The 17,306-nt window shown below is 41.3% G+C and overlaps 1 protein-coding gene across 6 annotated transcripts in view; it reads left to right on the top strand.

Moving 5' to 3' along the window:
- ITSN2 (intersectin 2) overlaps positions 1-17,306 on the top strand; it is an 81,772-nt gene that overhangs the window by 56,480 nt on the left and 7,986 nt on the right. For 5 of the 6 annotated variants that reach the window (XM_039567963.1, XM_039567961.1, XM_010393251.4 and 2 more), the window contains 7 exons: positions 255-319; positions 977-1,143; positions 1,435-1,480; positions 1,666-1,787; positions 2,596-2,692; positions 3,509-3,700; positions 16,559-16,680. In XM_039567963.1, the coding sequence (XP_039423897.1) occupies positions 255-319; positions 977-1,143; positions 1,435-1,480; positions 1,666-1,787; positions 2,596-2,692; positions 3,509-3,700; positions 16,559-16,680 (811 nt within the window). Of the gene's footprint in view, positions 1-254; positions 320-976; positions 1,144-1,434; positions 1,481-1,665; positions 1,788-2,595; positions 2,693-3,508; positions 3,701-8,518; positions 12,156-16,558; positions 16,681-17,306 lie in introns of those variants that run through there. The other variant, XM_039567965.1, reaches the window with a different exon arrangement.

Here is a 17,306-nt window from a genome sequence, read left to right as displayed (position 1 = left end):
TAATTTGTGAATGTATCTCTTGCCTTTTATCATGTGATTTTTTTTTTTAAGTGGCGTGCTCTTGAATGCCATAAATATATTAAATATCAGTAGTATCTGGCACTGTTTGATAGTCAGGGAAGTCTTTGCAGTTAATTCAGAGTCAATACAGCTCCAGTATAACCAAAGTGATCTTAGTCTCATGTGAAGTGAGAGATTTGTTCTTGAACAACCTCTTGGTTATAGAAACCTTGTTTTTTTTCTTCTTTCTGCAGACCAGAAGCAATTTATGCAGCTGTAAACAAAAGGCCTAATACCCAGAGTTACACAGCAGGAGAGGGTAAGACAGGATGAAAAATGCCAACTAATGCTACAGTCTGGTTCTGCTTAATGACATGTAAATATACTTTATTTGTGAGGAGTTTCTGAGCAGCACTTCGAGTGCTTGTCCAAAAGACACAGTCCAAATGTTCAGCTGTTGATACAAGAGTTCTAAAACAGGAACATAAGGTTATAAGTAATTCAGGCCTGGGGTATTTTAAGACTTTTGCTTGAGCATGAATATATTTCTGATAACCCATAAAGCAGAGTTCTCTTCATGCTGTTCTCTGCTGTGTTGTGCTGTTCTGTAAAGACATGAAATGGGATTTTTAATCTCCTGAGGATGGATCATTCTCTTATATTCAGCAAGGAGTAAGGAAAACAAAGATTACTGGAGAAAAATTTCTATTGTATCTCCATGCTTCCCCGATTATACTTTAATTTCACCTGTGTTTTTCCACTACAAAGTTCTGTACCTGTAAGAGTAAATGGGATTACAGTCAAGTAGGTAGACAGGTCAGTTCATAGACATGTGAAGGTATGGTCCCTGTTATGAACATACTGTTCTGATCCCTGTTATGAACACACTGGTGAATGCTGATCCCCCTTTATCTGCATCTGATGTTCCTTTATCCCCATCTGAAGCTGTTCCCTGCTCTGTGTGCTCTTTACACAGAGTACGTTGCGCTCTATTCATACTCAAGCTCTGAGCCCGGTGACTTGACGTTCACAGAAGGTGAGGAGATCCTGGTGACCCAGAAGGAAGGGGAATGGTGGACTGGGAGCATTGATAACAGAACCGGAATTTTCCCCTCCAACTACGTCAGACCAAAAGATCCAGATGTGAGTTCCTATTCTGACAATTAACACGATATTTTCTCTCAGTTTTATTCTGTTTGCACCCAGCTCTTAGACAGTGATTTTGAGCAGAGGTTAATGTGCTTGACAGAAAAGAAAATCAGTAGTAGCTTGAGTGCTAAATCAGAGCTGTAGCCAGTGTCACACTGCCTCTCTCTCTGTACAGGATGGTGTTTTGTTAAATATGGGTTTAAAGTTAAAATCTCCATGTGTTTTAGTGTAAACTGCACTAGTTTTTATTGCACATTAAAGGTGGCTGTTGTTGTGTCATTGTAGGCTTCTAGCTATGCTGGCAAAACTGGAACAATAAATAAGAAACCCGGTAAGTATGTGATAACTTTTTAAATGTTAAGGCTGTTTTTAAGTAACTCTGAGCATTTAGGTTCATAGCAGTGTTTAATGGTGGCTGATGTTCTTAGCTGCAAGTCATGTACCAGGATATATATGTGCATCCAGCTCTTAACTGCAGTGAAAAAATAACAAATGCAATTACTGTTTTCTTTCCAGAAATTGCTCAGGTTACTACTGCCTACACTGCATCAGGAACTGAACAGCTCAGTCTCGCTCCAGGACAGCTGATACTTATTCTGAAGAAAAATGCCAGTGGATGGTGGCAAGGAGAATTGCAGGTAGTGATTCAAGGAGAAATAATTGTGACTTCATGAATGGCAAGGAGGTGCTCTCGGGTTTAATTCAAAAAAACAACTGAGTATAAAGTTACATAAAGCTGGCCAGAAAGTTATTTTCATCTTGTATAAAACAAAGGGGAAAAAAGTTGTGTGGTGGATTTTTTTTGTTTGATTGGTTGGTTGGTTTTTTTAAACCTTGGGTTGCTGGGGGTTTTATGGTTTTTGTGGAGTGGATTTTCTTGGTCACATAAAATAGTAAAACTGTCAATTAACATGTGCATGGGAGGAGGAAGAGACAAGTGACAGTTACTTAATTGGTTAGGATTTAATTGGTGAAACATAACTGTAAAGTTATTCTAATGAAAGAACAGATGGGTTTGGAAGCTGGAGTTGGAAGCTTGTTTAATGCAAAGGTGGCTGTTCCCACTTTTCTCCTTTCCCTGCTTAGATTTAAGAAGAATGTGCTGTAAAAGTACCCTTAACCTCATTAGAGACTCTGGCTATGATGCATAGGTGGAATATTCATAGAACAAATTTTCAGCCCTACAACTGATGTACTCTGAATCTCACTTAAAAATTTTGGATGAACCTGTTTGCCAGAACATGTTAGGGTACAGCTTTATTTCAGTTGGATTGTTTTATCCTTTAGTCAGATTTTTTTATCTTCTGAAATTCACTTAGCAGGTGTTTGGAATCCTGACTTCTTGTCTTTTGTTGGCAAAACTCTGTGACATATTTGTTGCATTTTTTCCAGTCTACAGACCATTTAGTTTTTCAATTGTGTAATAACCATTGTAAATATTTGCAGGCAAGAGGGAAAAAGAGACAGAAGGGATGGTTCCCTGCCAGCCATGTGAAGCTTCTGGGTCCGAGCAGTGAAAGAACCACATCAGCTGCTCCCTCAGGTGAAAAAAAAGGCCTTTGCATTTCATTTAGAGTATTTAATGTACCTATTTCAACTGTTCATGTATCTGTGAGGGTCAGCATCTATCTTTTATGGCTTTTTAATTTTGCCCCAAAGAGTCACACTCCTCCCATCTGGAAATTCCATGTTTCCAAGTGCTAGCAAAAATCTCAGAGAGAGCTAGCAAACATTGGCAAACCACGTGGAATTATTTGCACTGCTCCTTACAAAGAGGGAGACTAAGCAAATTTTCAGGTTATTTCTAGGTTTTTCCATTTGAATGTTCAGGTACAAATGAGGTTATTTCACAGAAAAGGAGATTTTTTGCTTCTGCATGCTTAAATTATGCACAGCTATGAGTTGCTTATACAACAATTTCCTGGATTTTACTGGACAAAACTTCCCTGTGACTAAAGCAGCAGCCCATGATTAGCTAACGTGCATTTCCTCTTCCTCTGCCACATTTTCCCCACAAGTGTCTGCAATAAGATAATCAAGCTCACTCTCTTTTCAGCCAGTAAAATACAGAAGCATACTTGATTATATTTTGAAGTGTTTAGAAGGCCAATAGATGCAGTCCATTCATTATAAAAGTTCACAGATATGTATAGTGGAAAGAAGAATTACTGGCTGGCTCAATTTTAAAAAAGTAAAAGAAATGGGAAGACAATTCTCTATCAAGATAAAATCATGTGACATTTTTCTTATGCAACAGTGCATGTGAAATGGTTGTTTCTTTCCTGTGGTTTTGTAAAACACTAAGAAAACAGTTTTGATACTTGTATAACTCCATTCTACTCTTTTTTTTCCTTCACAGTGTGTCAAGTGATAGCCATGTATGATTACACGGCGAACAATGAGGACGAGCTCAGTTTCTCCAAGGGGCAGCTGATTAATGTGCTGAACAAAGATGATGCTGACTGGTGGCAAGGAGAAATCAATGGTGTGACAGGTCTCTTCCCCTCAAACTATGTGAAGATGACCACAGATTCTGATCCAAGTCAGCAGTGTAAGCAACCTCTATTTTTGATTAATTTTGTTGCTTCATTTCAAAGGTGCATTGCTGTTCTTCTGCTTTGTGCTTGGAATTTGGAGTTCCAGGCATCAGCTGAATTGATTAGTTCTTGAAATACTTTATTATAGTACAAGGTACTTTGAATCCTTTTCTAGTCAACTTACAAACAACCAGCACATTGCCAACCAGCCAATGTGGGACAGCAAGAGTGCTGTAGGGTGAGCTAAAAATACTGGATTTGGTAGGAGTTCTCCTTCCAATAAGATGCTGATAACTAACATGGACTGGGAAGCAGTGCAGACACGCTGCAATTATAGGACTTGCTTGAGTTTTGGAAAATAAGGAAAAGCGTCTGCTGTATTAATTTTAACATGCTTATCAGTTAAGTAAAAATACCCATAAAAAGGGCAGGAAAAAGGTTTTGGCCTTATCAGGTTGTCTGTTCTAAATATACTTGTCCTGGCTCCCAGCATTCCAGCTGTCATCCAATCCTAAGAAACAAGATGTATATCAGGAGAGAGGTTGAGGTGGAAGTTACCAGCAGCAGGCTGAGAACTGAATGCTAAACTATACACCTGACAGTCACCATCTTCTCTGCCTTTTGCACATGAACACAGTAAAGGTTTCTGGTGTTCCTTACACACACACCCTGGTTTTTGGCCCCTGTCCCCAGAGAAAATCCTTCTCCCAGAGAAATTTATCCCTCAGTTTTTTATCCTGTGATTAAGCCAACTTTTACATCAGCCCAGTGGGTTTGGGAATATACCATGATGCCAGAGTTGCTCCTTTGACATGACAGGCCTTGTTCCTTCGCTTTCTGGTTTTCTCTAGGCATCGTTTGGAGTTCTTTTGGGATAAAGACACCCATCTGGAAGCCTGGCTGAGCCTCACTCTTACTAGCCTATAGCTACTCTGCAGGATCAGTTTGTACTTAAGATTTGATCAACATAGTCGTGTTCTTACAGAAAAATTCACAAACTCATAATGAAGGTACAGCTTGGGTTGGAAAGTTAAAATATTTTCCCTGGGTAGCTTTTTATGGTTCCTGGGCGAAAGAGAGTGTGCACCATTCTTGAGGTTTTCTTTTTAGCCAAATTACTTCTGAGCTCACGTTTTTGGTAACACATTGTTCTGGCTTCTTTTTTTTTTTTTTAATGCCTCTGGCCAATATGGTTGAGATGTCAAAAACGTCTGCATTTAGATTGAATTTAGCCATAGCTAAATAATTAAAATGGTCCTTTGAAAGGTTTCATTTGTTTGCAAGTTGCACTTTTGAAGAAACAGTATTGACTGCACCAGATGGGCTATAAAATTAAGATTCTGGCTGGGTATTAAAACTTAGGAATTTTCAAAAATGATACAGGTAACAGCTTGTCACACCAGGTGTGTTGCCATTTCAAGTTATGTGGTTGAATGTGACAAGTGCAAGGTGATCATATAAACCACTGATTTTCAGCAAAAGCCATGCTAAGGCCACATGGTAATTGGAAACTTTCTGGATGATGAGTAAGTTTTTCTCATTGTATGCTGATACATCATTAGGCTTTCTCTCAGATTTCAGTGATGTGGAATAAGAGTATTTCCATCCGCATCAAACTGGCTTTTGACAAAGGTTAATCAAGTGAGCAGATGTGCACCAGGTCATCTGTACCTGGCCATTAAACTTTTGTCTAAGAACTACTCTATGAAGCAGATCTACAAAATCCACCTACTGGTGAATGAAGAGTATGTTGAATTTTCTATCTTTTAAAAAAAATTCTCTGAGTATTTCAAATAGGCAAAGTTACACACCAGTTTTGTGCTGGGCTTTGCCACTCTGTTGTGCCATTAAAACATGTGAATTTGGAAACTTAAGGAAAAATCCTGCCTCAAGCCCAGAGCCTGCACAAACCCAGCACAGCTCAGTAGCTCCAGCACAGCGCTGTGCAAATACAATTTCCCAGATTTCAGCTGGGCTGCTGCTGCTGGTCAGTTGGGTCAGCAGTAAGCCGCTGCTCTTTCCCTTTTCTGTAACCAGAGGAATGTTTAAATATGTCCTGAATTAACTTTCAAACTTCCTTGGGTTTCCTTACAATATTTTCGGCTCTCGATTAAACACAGTACAGAAACTATCTTGAGTATTCTTGAGAAATCACTAAGGAATTGTCCCACAGGAATGTTGATGTGGCCCTCTACAGAACAGCTTTGACATATGACAGAATGTAATTTTAAAAATGCATTGTTGCATTTTAAAGAACTGCTGATCTGAGTATTATAATGCCTCTGTTGAATAATAGCAGCTTTCCCCACTGTTTTTTCTAGATCAAGTATAATGACATTGGAAAGATAGATTTGGTTTACTGAAATAGGTTTGTGGCTTAGGAAAATTCTTGTTTTCCCTCAAATTTAAACACACTTGTATCCAAAGTCTTTTCTGGGAATCACTAGTTACAGCTGTAATGGCAACCTCCCCTAGCAAAGAAGGAACTGGGGTCAGTGAGATGTCCCTTCTCTTAAGTTGCTGACATAACTCTGGGAGCAAAAAAAGATCACTTTCTGTCTTGGGGTAGCTGCACATCCTGGCATAGGACCCCTGCAGGGAAAGAAAAAGAAAAGCAAAATGACTTCAGGGTGTTGTAGGTTTGAGTGTTTGTCTCTTAAACATGCAGTGATTGCAGAACGCAGAACATCTGAGTCGTGCTCCTGGGGACTGTGGTGGTGGTTAGACTTGCTCCTGTTTTAGTGACATTTTAATAGCCCTTTTTCTAATGTTTGCACAAAAGTAGTCATAAATAATAAATATGATACTCAGGAGGCTTCAAAATATAGATTTAAAATAAAGAATCAGTCTTCTGTTCTTCAAGTGCTTGCACAACCATTCAGGATCAGATCTTGTGTGTTGCCAGTACCTGTCTAGCGCCAGCATCTCTTCCCATTCTTTCCAAGGCGTGTGTAAGGGGGGTGGGCATGGTGCACTTACCACTTCACAGTTCTTCCCACTGGCCTGTTCTGGAGATAATTTTGTTGTTTTGGCCAGTCTTCATCTGCTTTGCACTTGGAAACTTGTTCTCTTATTATTTGTTGGCTTTTTCAGTGAGATACCTTTTAAAGTTTGTTATCTTATCCATGGGACCAGTGTGAGCCTTGTCCTTTTATTCTCTTTAGTTGTGATTTTCTCCCTTCAGGTAAATCTCAACCATTGCTTAAGGGTCAGGCACACAAGGGTCTGACAAGAACACATCTACCAGGTTGTCTTCCCATTCTTCCCAAGGGATGTTAAAGGTGGGGTAGGCAGGAGGGAAAGGTAAGGAGAGAAAACAGCTGCTCCAGCTGTGTCTTCACACTTGGTTGCTGGATGTCTTTTAGTGTTAGAGATCAGTTCATCCCTCAGAGATGCTCTTGCTGAGGGTTGGACAGCTCAGCCAGGTGGACACACCTGTGCTCAGTGTGCAGAGAGGCTTCTGGCTCATCCTGAGGTGTCTCATCTCTGTGAGACTCGCGAGCTGAATGTTGTGCCAGTTCTTTCTACTCTAATGTACATGTATTGACTGTTTTCTGTCCACTCTTTTTGCTTTCCCTAACTGCACTGCTGCAGTTCCTCACACACCAGAGTTACTCCTTCAGGTGCTCAAGTCTGAGCTCCAGGTTGTTGTCTGTAGTAATATCTCTACAGCTACCTCATTTTTGTCTTCCCCAAACCTTACTTGTAGATGTGACATGTTGGAGACAGAAGGCAAGTCCTGCAACAAGGATCTGTATTTCCAGAAGTTTATTTCCATGCTCAAAAGATCTTTAGTAACTCCTGTTCACACTGTCTGGTGGGTGAAGCCAACTCACTTTCTGGGGTGTTTATAGTGAAAAAACTTCTGAACTGACATGCTCGTGGCCAGTGCATTTCTGTGTCTGTGTATGGACAATACATTTTGAAGTTCTCTAGTTCTTGCCATGTAACTTCTCTTTGTGGAGTAACAGTTCATGGTAGTAGTGGCTTTGAGGTGTTGCCTGTTGCAGTTCCACATTTAATCTTTGTGTGTCAAAGTATCATGATTTATTCTAAGATTTTACTCAACAGCTCCAGAATTTTACCTCTTTTACCAAAGATCAAATATGAAATCAATCCCTTAGTTCATAGTGACATAGTGACTTTGTATTTCTAAAACTATTTGGTGAATGTCAGTCAGGCTTGATAACACTTCCAGGTTGTAATCCTGAGGTCTGGAATAGTCTCTGGATTGTCCACAAGGTGTGTCCCTCTTCAGACCACGTAGCCCTTGGATTCTGAGGGATGTGGTACATCTTTTCCATGGACACGTAAGACTAGAGGCAAGGTATTAATTTCTGTCCGGTTCAAACAGAATTGAACAGGTTAATTTTTATGTGCTGATATGAATAAATTCCAATAAGATTTTTCTTTACAAGTTTAGTTTTTGTCTGATTTTCTAATGTCCTATTAGAAGTTTCTCAGGAGCAATTCTGGTTTTGTTGAAATATCAGGGAATTCTGCCATTGCCTTTAAAAAACCCCTTAGGGCTTGACCTTGTGTTGAGTCCACATGACAGAAGTTTTCCTTGGGAAGAAACTTTTTCTTCAAATGAATGAGCTGCAGGGGTTTCCAGAGTCAGTGATGGCTGGTCATGAGTTCTTAAATCTGTGTGTTTATAAATATGAAACTGCAAGGGTGGAAGCTTGTGATGTCTGTTTTCAGAAAGTTGAATGTTCATCATTCCTTTCTGATCTTTGTGGTGTTGTTCTGTCTTTGTCCATAGAATTCATATGTTTCACTCTTCAAATTTATGTTCATTTTATCCTTCATTTTTTTTTTGTTTTTTTTAGGACCCAATGTTGTCTTCCAGTGTGAAAGCACCTCAGAGACCCACTATCCAAGTTTGACTAGCGTGGAGGCAGGGTGGCCAGCCCTGCTCACGTGTCTGACACAATCCTTTTGCTTCGTTTGAACGTTAGATCCAATCAAGAAATTAGGTTTTTGTGGGTTTTCTTCTAATCTACAGTTTCAGTTGATTTGTAAAAGCAGAAAGGATAGTGGGTCTTTGTGTGGCTTTCACTGCTGTTCATTTTTGTTTCCTTTAGTATTTCCTTTGGGATTGATAACTGTAGTCATTAGCATGCATATCAAGCTATCGTTTGCATGGTGGGATTGCAGACACACAAAGACCCACTATTTGCACAGTTTATCTGAGCTGTTTTGAACGGGCACTTGTGTTCTTTTAATGTTGTAATGTACATATTTTGCAGAATTAAAATGTTCATGAATTATTGTTCTAAGGGACTTGATTTAATCTCTTACATATTGAGCTTTTAAAATTGGCAGCCTTCATGGCTCATCCAGAAACAAACCCTACCTGTCTGCTGCTGATAGTCACTGTGATTACAAACGTACTACAAGATCTAAGGGTTAGATCTGGTGCAGTCCATCCAGCCTCTTAACACCCTTTTTAATGGGGGAAAGAACTATTAAGCATAGAGTGGAGGATATTTTAATTTTTTATCTTCCTTCACAGTACTACTATGGCAGGAATTCAGGTTGTTTTGGCTCAATACATTCTATCCCTAAACAACCTCCTTCCTTCAAATTCTGGTCATTCATATTTGCTTTCAGTTTTGGCAAACATGCTTAGTTGCTGCAGTAAGTACTTGCACAGCCTCTGTGTGACCAGGCCCTTCCCCTGCCCCTTCTCTGCATTAAATAGTTCATGGTACTGAATTGTTTGTCTCTGGCTGTGGTCTGCAGTGACTTTTAAAGTACTGTCTGAAAGCTGCTGCTTTTCCCCCGGTAAACAGAGAAGCAGCCTAATGCAAAGGTAACCTTGCTAAAGAGGTGTTGCCAGGAGAGAGACACTAAAGAGACACCTGGAGTGAGGGCAGAGCATTTGGGTTTAGGATGGAACTGTGCTCCTCCATCCACAGTCCTGGCCTGTTGGAGATATGGTGCAGTATGGGCTGCCCATGTCTTATTATAATTTTTGGAGGAAAGGAGGGACTTATAACCTTGATTCCCCTTTAAATAAAAGGATTAATTTGATCCCGGACTACTTCTCTGATTAAATAGTTCTGTGCTCTTGTAACAACAAGAGAGATCTCGTAGACAGTATTTAATTTAGTTGGTTTCCTGAACTTGGTTATGAAATAGCAAAGGTCACTTATGCAATCAGAAATGTTTACAAAGCAAACTGCTTGTTACTATATATATATATAGATGAATGTTGTGAAGGTACTATCAGGAAAAGGTTAATCCAATTGCAGAGATGTAAAAGCCTTTCTCCAAAATCCAATGTTATGTATTTAATATCCTTGATCAAATAATGTATATGTGCCCTTTAGTTCAGAGATGTATCTTCTGTGCAATACAGACTACGCAATGTGCCTACAGAAAACTACAAATGGATTTTTATTCTGGATGTATTTTGTCTGAACCAGTATTTTGTTATAGAATGAAATCATGTTGTAGGCAAATAATGTGCTAGATAATCCTTTGAGTATTCCAGATGACTTGATTTCCTTCTGAAACCACATTTTAAGTGTTTCTGCTAAAATACACTACTCACCCAGAATTGCCTTCTCTGAATATCTGTCTTGGAAAGCCTGTTTAATACAAGCTGAAATGTGTTGTGCTGCACCAGTGGTATCGAGCAGTCACTTACTGTAGTCTAAGAATTAGGTGATCTTTTAAATTACATAATTTCTAAAAGGCAAAAAGGCAGTGTTAACCTGTGGGATTTGAGCCACACTGACAATCAATGTTCAGTCAGTTTTCCTTGAATGTCAGATTACTACTGTCTTTGAAAAATTAAAAACAACTTCACATCTTCACTGGGGTATTTGAGGACATAATTATGGGGAATTTTCCAAAACCAACTGGCATTCTACTGATTTTTTTTTTTTTTTTTTACTGATACATTTGGAGATTATGGTACTGTTGGCAAAGTTTCACACAGGTAGCCCTGTGCTGGCTGTGTAGGTATGAGCATTGATAATTATTGAAAAAGCTGCCTCTAAGTCTGACCTGAAGAGTATTGAAGTGAAGCATTTTGTGCTTTCACAGCTACCTTTTCGTGTTTCAGTTACCTGAATATACTCTAAATTCTCTTTAAGTGTAATAATAAATATAATAATAATAAAAACACACCTTAATAATGCTGATTGAGAGAGACTTAGTCCCTGCCTTCAGTATTTATCTCTACTGCAAAATCTGCCTAGCACAGTTCCAGCACAGTTGCCTGAGAGTTCTGCTCTCCTGCACAGTGGTGAAGAAGGAGTGGGATACACGTCAGATTATCTGAAGGAAAGAGTATGCCAAGGATGTATTTACAGCAAGATTATTTTAAAATAATATTCTGTATCAGTGAAGCAGTGTGGCTATTGGAAGCTGGGTTAAAACCAGATTTTTACTTTTAAAAATGCTACTTTTTCTCTGGTTGTGTGCAATCCACCCCTTTGTTGATAAAAGCCATAGAGCTGAGTTCAGCTGGTCATCCCAGCCAGTCAAGTAGAATCACCCTTATTTGGGTGGAAAAGGTTGGCTGTGGAACTAAGGGCAAGGTGGAAAATAGAGTTCTTTGCTGAACCCATGGTTCCCAGGCAAGAGCTGAGAGTCTAAATGTTGTTCAGAACCATACAAGGTTAAAAAGTAAAACTGAAGCCAACATGGAAAGCAAAACATGCTGTTTGCTGTTGCTTTCAGTGTGGTACTTGCTAAATGTTGTTTCCTGTGGGCCAGCAGAGAACAGGGGCCCTGGTGTCATTCGGGGTGAGAACCAAGCAGTGCTGTAAATGCACAATAACAGGTACCAAAACACTTTCTATTTCTGTAACTGGTTTGCATAATGAACTAACAACCTACAACAGCCCAGTTTGTCACAAGCTTAGTTTCTGATCCAGAGCTGGATCCACCTAGGAAGTTCTTGTGCCACCACTGGAACCAGTGGCAGGGCTGGATATGTGAGGAGTCCATGGTGGTGAGGGCTGGGAGCATCCAAAGCGCTTTCTCCACGTGGTTAATGGTGCAGTCAGGAGAGCAGAAGGCACAAAGCTCCTTCAGAAAGTTACACACGAGTAACTGAAACGTCTCCCTCTGGTCACTGAACATTTCTGCCATCTCGAGGCTCTGTCAGACCATGTCCCTGTGTGATTCTCTTGGGCCGGGTTGGAAACACCTGTAAATAAGTCTGCTCGTAGGAATGCCGACAATCCTTGGCCTGCAGCAGCAGTGGGAGCTGCTGCAGGGTCGTGCTACTTCACTGTAATGAACCAATAAAACTGCTGCGTGCTGGTGTGTGCTGCCTTAAAACCCTTCGTTGTCCTTCCCAAGCTTGAGTGTCCACGTGTGGGGATGGGTGTTGAGACACGCGAATGCAGGCTGTGCTTAGCATGAGGCAATTGTTCACCTTTGGTTTTGAACAAAGTTGTAAGATAACTATGCAAATGTATTTTATTAAAGGGACACATAAAAGGATCTAGTTTGTCTGTTGTGGTTTTTTTGTCCATCTGGGGAGGATTTTTTTCCCAGCTGAATAGCTTGGAATGAGCATTGTGTTACCTGCAATGGAGTGACTTGATTTTGCTTTTTAGCTCTTGAAAACTGTTTCATAAATTTCCTCTGTTGTAGCAGAGTATCCTGTGTTTACTGATTAGGGGAGACTGGATAAAAGTGTTTATTATTTCTCCCAGGGCCTGATGGAAACTGCCATCTCCACAGTAGCAGATTTCTTGGATTAGTTCCTTTTGTGGGTTTCAGAGGCTGCTGACGGCTCCAGGAATGGCAGGAGTGTGTCCCAAGTGCATTGGCCTTGTGTGTGCCAGCAGAGCTTGTACCTGGCTGTGGTGGTGTCCCTGATGCCATCAGCTGCTCTCTGGCTGTACTGAAGGGACTGTTCTAATGCCAGCCCACAGCCCTTAAGGGGAGATGCAGCCTTTCTGTGCAGCATGGCAAAATAAAGGCAGGAGAAAAACCCCAACCCCTACCTGCTGTCCCCAGCCATGTCAGCTGGCTTCAGAGTTAAACAAACAATTAAAACAAACAACTCCCTCCAAGAAAACCCAAACAACCACCCCCCAACCCTAAACAAACCAAGATATTTCCTTTTAAAAAGCAGTTTATATAGAATCACAGGATCATTAAGGTTGGAAAAGACCTCTAAGATCATCAAGTCCAGTCATTAACCCAGCACCACTAAGCCACATCCTAAAGTCCCATATCCATATGTTTTTTGAACACTTCCAGGGATGGTGACTCCATCCCTTCCCTGGGCAGCCTGTTCCAATGCTTTATAACCCTTTCTATGAAGAAATTTTCCCTAATATCTAATCTAAACCTCCTTTCTACCCCTAAATAGTCTTCATTGGTGACCCAAAGCAGTTGGTGCCTCTGGTGTAGCTAGATCCTTCTGGACAAGTGCCTGAGCTCCTGTTGGAGGGTTAAGATGTCTTTTCAGAGCTGTCACTTTTAATGGGTGTTTTTCCCCTGTCCATTGAGTGGGGAACTCTTTGGGGAAATAGTGATAAGTGTTATTCATCTGTCTTTCATTGGAGGATTTCCTTTCTTCAGAAACTGCCCCTCTTCCCCTTGAACGTGCTTATTTCCAAAATATATCAGTAATTGGAAGGGTTTTCTCCCCCAGCCCCCATGTTTTTCAGGGATTTGAATCTCCTGCAGAGGAGAACATCTTTTGACTGTGGAACTCAGTAGTTTTCCATGCAGGAGTAGTTAACGTTAGTAGGAAAAAATATTCATTGTTCAGGTATATTTAGAAAATGTAATTTTAAATACAACTTTAGAGACTGGGATTTCCTGTTTATAAACTCTCTAGGTTGTTTTACCCTGGCCTGGTGAGGCAGCTGCTTCCTCAGCTCAGAGAGCAGGATTTAGCCCAAAGGGCACCACAGTCAGTGTAGGCATCTCTCTGTTGCTGTGCCCTGAGTTTCCAAGGTTCCAGACACCCCCTGCTCAATCTGGTGAATCTTCTGGAGAGGGAGATGGGCAGGCTGTGCCCCAGGCTGGCTGAAAGCCTGACACTGCCTGCTCTTGGTGGGAGAGGCAGGCTGGCTTCCCTTCCAGAGGTCAGGTATCCCTCTTGGTCAGCAGAGCAGGTGAGTAGCTGCAATTCCCTGCTGCAGACACTCCCAGAAATACCACTGCTCTCCTGAGCTGCCTGGGGAGCTTGGGATGAAGCTTCACCAGAGGGAAGTCAAGCCAAGAACCTTCTGCTGCCAAACAAGGCAGTTTTACTGCTTCCATGCATGTTCCTGGCTGTTAAACCAGCAGAAAACTGCTGGGTTTTTCCCCCCCTTGGGATTTGTTTGTTGCCAACATGTGAGCAGGGAGTCAGATAAGTGCCAGAATTGATGCAGGGAAAGGAGGGAAGAGCAGCATGGGAGGAGAAGGGGTAGAGATGTAGGTCCATCCTTTCTGTACCAGTGAGCCCATGGGTGGCTATGGCCACTTAGGAAAAACACTGGCAAATGCACTTGTTAGGCTGGTTTATTCTCTTTTCAGTTTTCTTCCCTTCAGACTCAAATGCCTGAATTCACACTCTAAAATCAAATGTGGGGATTGCATAATGTGTTTTTATGCCAGTATCATCAGACCTATCAAAATTGGGAGTGTTTTCACTAGTAAACACTAGTGTTTAAATAAAATTATATAAAATACTAAATACAAAATAGCACTTGTCCCTTCATCCCAGAAGCTGACAGTCAAAATAAAAAATTAGCACAGGAGCCAGTTAATATAACTGCATTTTTTGCATCTAATAGTGAATTTATAAACCAAATCTATTTTAATGCATAAATAATGCCCATTTCTCTCCCAGGCTTTGTCCCAACTTTCAGTGGTCAGCATCAGACAGACTCAAAGCCCAGCATGCAGGTTGTTCCAGCAGCTGGGACACAAGCTTCTGCCCATCCCTGCTTCTGTCACAGGATGTCACAGCACCTTGCAGTAGGAAAGGGAGCCACTGGTCAGAGCTGAGACTTCCAGACCTGGACAATTAACATCTGGTTACTGTGCAAGCCCTTGATTAACCTAAAATTTCATGTCTTAGTAACCAGGTAGGCTTAAACTCAGTCTTGTACAGACTGAAGAGTGACAAGAATCCAGAAGTAGCACACCAGTAGTAGTAGAATTGGCCACAGACTGTCTCAACGGACTAAGACGCCAAACTTTGCAAGAAACATTTTTATCTGTAACTTTACGCCTTTTTCTCATCTAATTTTGGCCTGGTTGTAGCTTTGGGGATAACTAAGGCCAGACGGAGCATTCTGTGTGATCAAAAGAACTGCAATCCCTCATCTCTTCTTAAAAAGTGGTGTTTTTTCAAATCTTGTCAGAAAGCTTAAGATCCGTGATCCTCCTTAGGGTGCAAAACAGAAGTGAAAAGTCCTGATTTTCAATCTAGCTGTTGTCTTGCTGTTTTACTTCTTTGTGTTGTTCAAAGGGTTTCCTTGTTAGAATACTTGGTATAGTGTCCTGAAATTTCACTTGGCAAGTTTCTCTTTTGCTGACAGTTGCTCTTTCAGAGCACCTTGATGCCCGTGCAGCAGGAAGCTCAGGAGCCTGTGAGGTTCCCATTAGGCCACTGTCACATCAAGTTCAGCCTAATATTTAAGTGTTTCTTGGTTGTTTTCCCCTCAAATTTATTACTAAGTCACTTTCCTATAAGCAGATCTATACCTTGGCAGTGAACAGTCACATCCTTGTGTGCCAGGAGTGTCAGGGTGACAAGGGAGACGCGGCTCTTCCTGCTGTAGGTCATTCTGCCTTTCACAACTCCTGTAAACCTTCATAAAGTATTGTTCCTCTAGAGCTGCCGGATCTCAGTGAGTCCCTGCGATGTCCTCTCTGCTATCCTGCAAAACCCACAGTTCACCTGGTACTGCAATCCGGTGCCATCAGCCCAGCGATAGATGGATGCTCTCAAACGCTCTGTAATTGTTCCTTTTTTTTCCTTTTCCCTCACCTGGCTGCTTTGCAATACTCTGCTGTGTGACGGCTGACAGAGGGATCAGATTGATTTTCTGTGCTCTCCTTTACCCAGCTAAACACATTCACCACTTTTGGTTCGGTTACTACAGTTTGTACACTGTTGTCTTGTTAACTAACATGCAGTAGAGACAGAGCCATGTGAAGCTGCAGGGTCTGCATGTTCTGACAGAAACTTGGGGTTTGTGTCATTGACTGTCGGTGTGTTCCTGTGCATGATTTGGATTCTTAATCCTTGATGCATAAAAATAATTCAATACATTTCCAGCTTATTTTGAAAAAAAAAGTTGTGCAGCTGTGAAGTTACACAACTACAATGTTATGTGTTACAGCTTTACAAATTGTTGGTGGTGGTTTGTATCATAAATTAATAACTAAGGCAGAGAACTTCAGAAATGGGGTGGGGAATTAAAGGTGTAATGTCCTAAATCAGGACCAGCCACATTTTCAATAACTTCATCTCACAAAAGACAACTTAGAATCATAGAATCGTTAAGGTTGGAAAAGACCTTTAAGATCATGAAGTCAAAAAAGACATTGCACAAGGTAAGAGAAAATCAGTTTCAAATCAGTGTTGCAGAAGAGATGAGAAAAGTTATGAGACAAATGGAGTGGCAAGAAGTCAGGAACTCTTACTCTGCATCACAATACAAGGGGTGTTCCAAGAAATAAAAAGGTGCAAACTGAAAAGTGACACAAAGAAGGGAGGGAGTCAATTGCTGCATCGCTTGATTTTGAAATCTGCTGCTGCTGCAGAGAGGGTTTTCCAGTGTCTTTGTAGTCTGAGCCATAGACTGCTGAGTGCTGGTGCAATTTTGTTAATTTGTCAGGTTTGATGCCTTGAGTGGAATCTAAACTCCTGACCTTACTTCCTGCAGGGTGTGCTGATCTCCAGAGCCTTGACACCATGCAGCCCATGGAAAGGAAAAGGCAGGGCTACATTCACGAGCTCATTCAGACAGAAGAAAGGTACATGGATGATCTGCAGCTCGTTGTAGAGGTGAGACATCTTGGATGTGAAAATGCATTTGGAAAAAGAACACCTCTGTCCTGAAAAATAACAATAAAAGGATTCTTACAAAGCGTGAGATGATGGAGGAAGAAAGGTGTGTGGGTACCTCCCTCTCCAGTGAATGTTATGTGGTTGCTCTCCAGGCAAAAGCACCACTTTGTGAAACCCATCAGCTTACAAGGACCTTCCTGTTTTCCAAATCCTGTTTGTAGGTGTTTGGGCTCAGTAAAAAGATGATGGGCTGGGGCCAGGTGTCGAGCAGAGCTGCATAGAGCTGTAGACACACCGTAAGAGCTTATCATGTGCCTTCTCCCCAGTTTATTTCCGGACACAAGATCATCTCCCTCGGCAGGGCAGGGACAGGCGAGCATTAAGTGCTCTTGGGCATCTAACGTGACTTCTTTGTATAAAACAATGGTGTGGTGAAGTGTGGCAGATGTTAAGTAGTCAAGTCACACAGGTGCTCTGCTCCCCATGGATGAGGTGCTGAGGGCCCCTGAGAGGAGCTGTGGTTCTGCACACAGGTGACCCTGAGTGCTCTGGATCAGGGGAGAGGAGCAGTGCCTGAGTGTAGTTTGTGTAGTGATTGAGTCTGAAATCACGGGAACGCTCTT

The sequence above is a fragment of the Corvus cornix genome, chromosome 3 (assembly GCF_000738735.6).
Source record: "Corvus cornix cornix isolate S_Up_H32 chromosome 3, ASM73873v5, whole genome shotgun sequence".
NCBI classification, from domain to species: Eukaryota; Metazoa; Chordata; class Aves; order Passeriformes; family Corvidae; genus Corvus; species Corvus cornix.
This window is presented reverse-complemented; position numbering and strand designations above follow the sequence as displayed.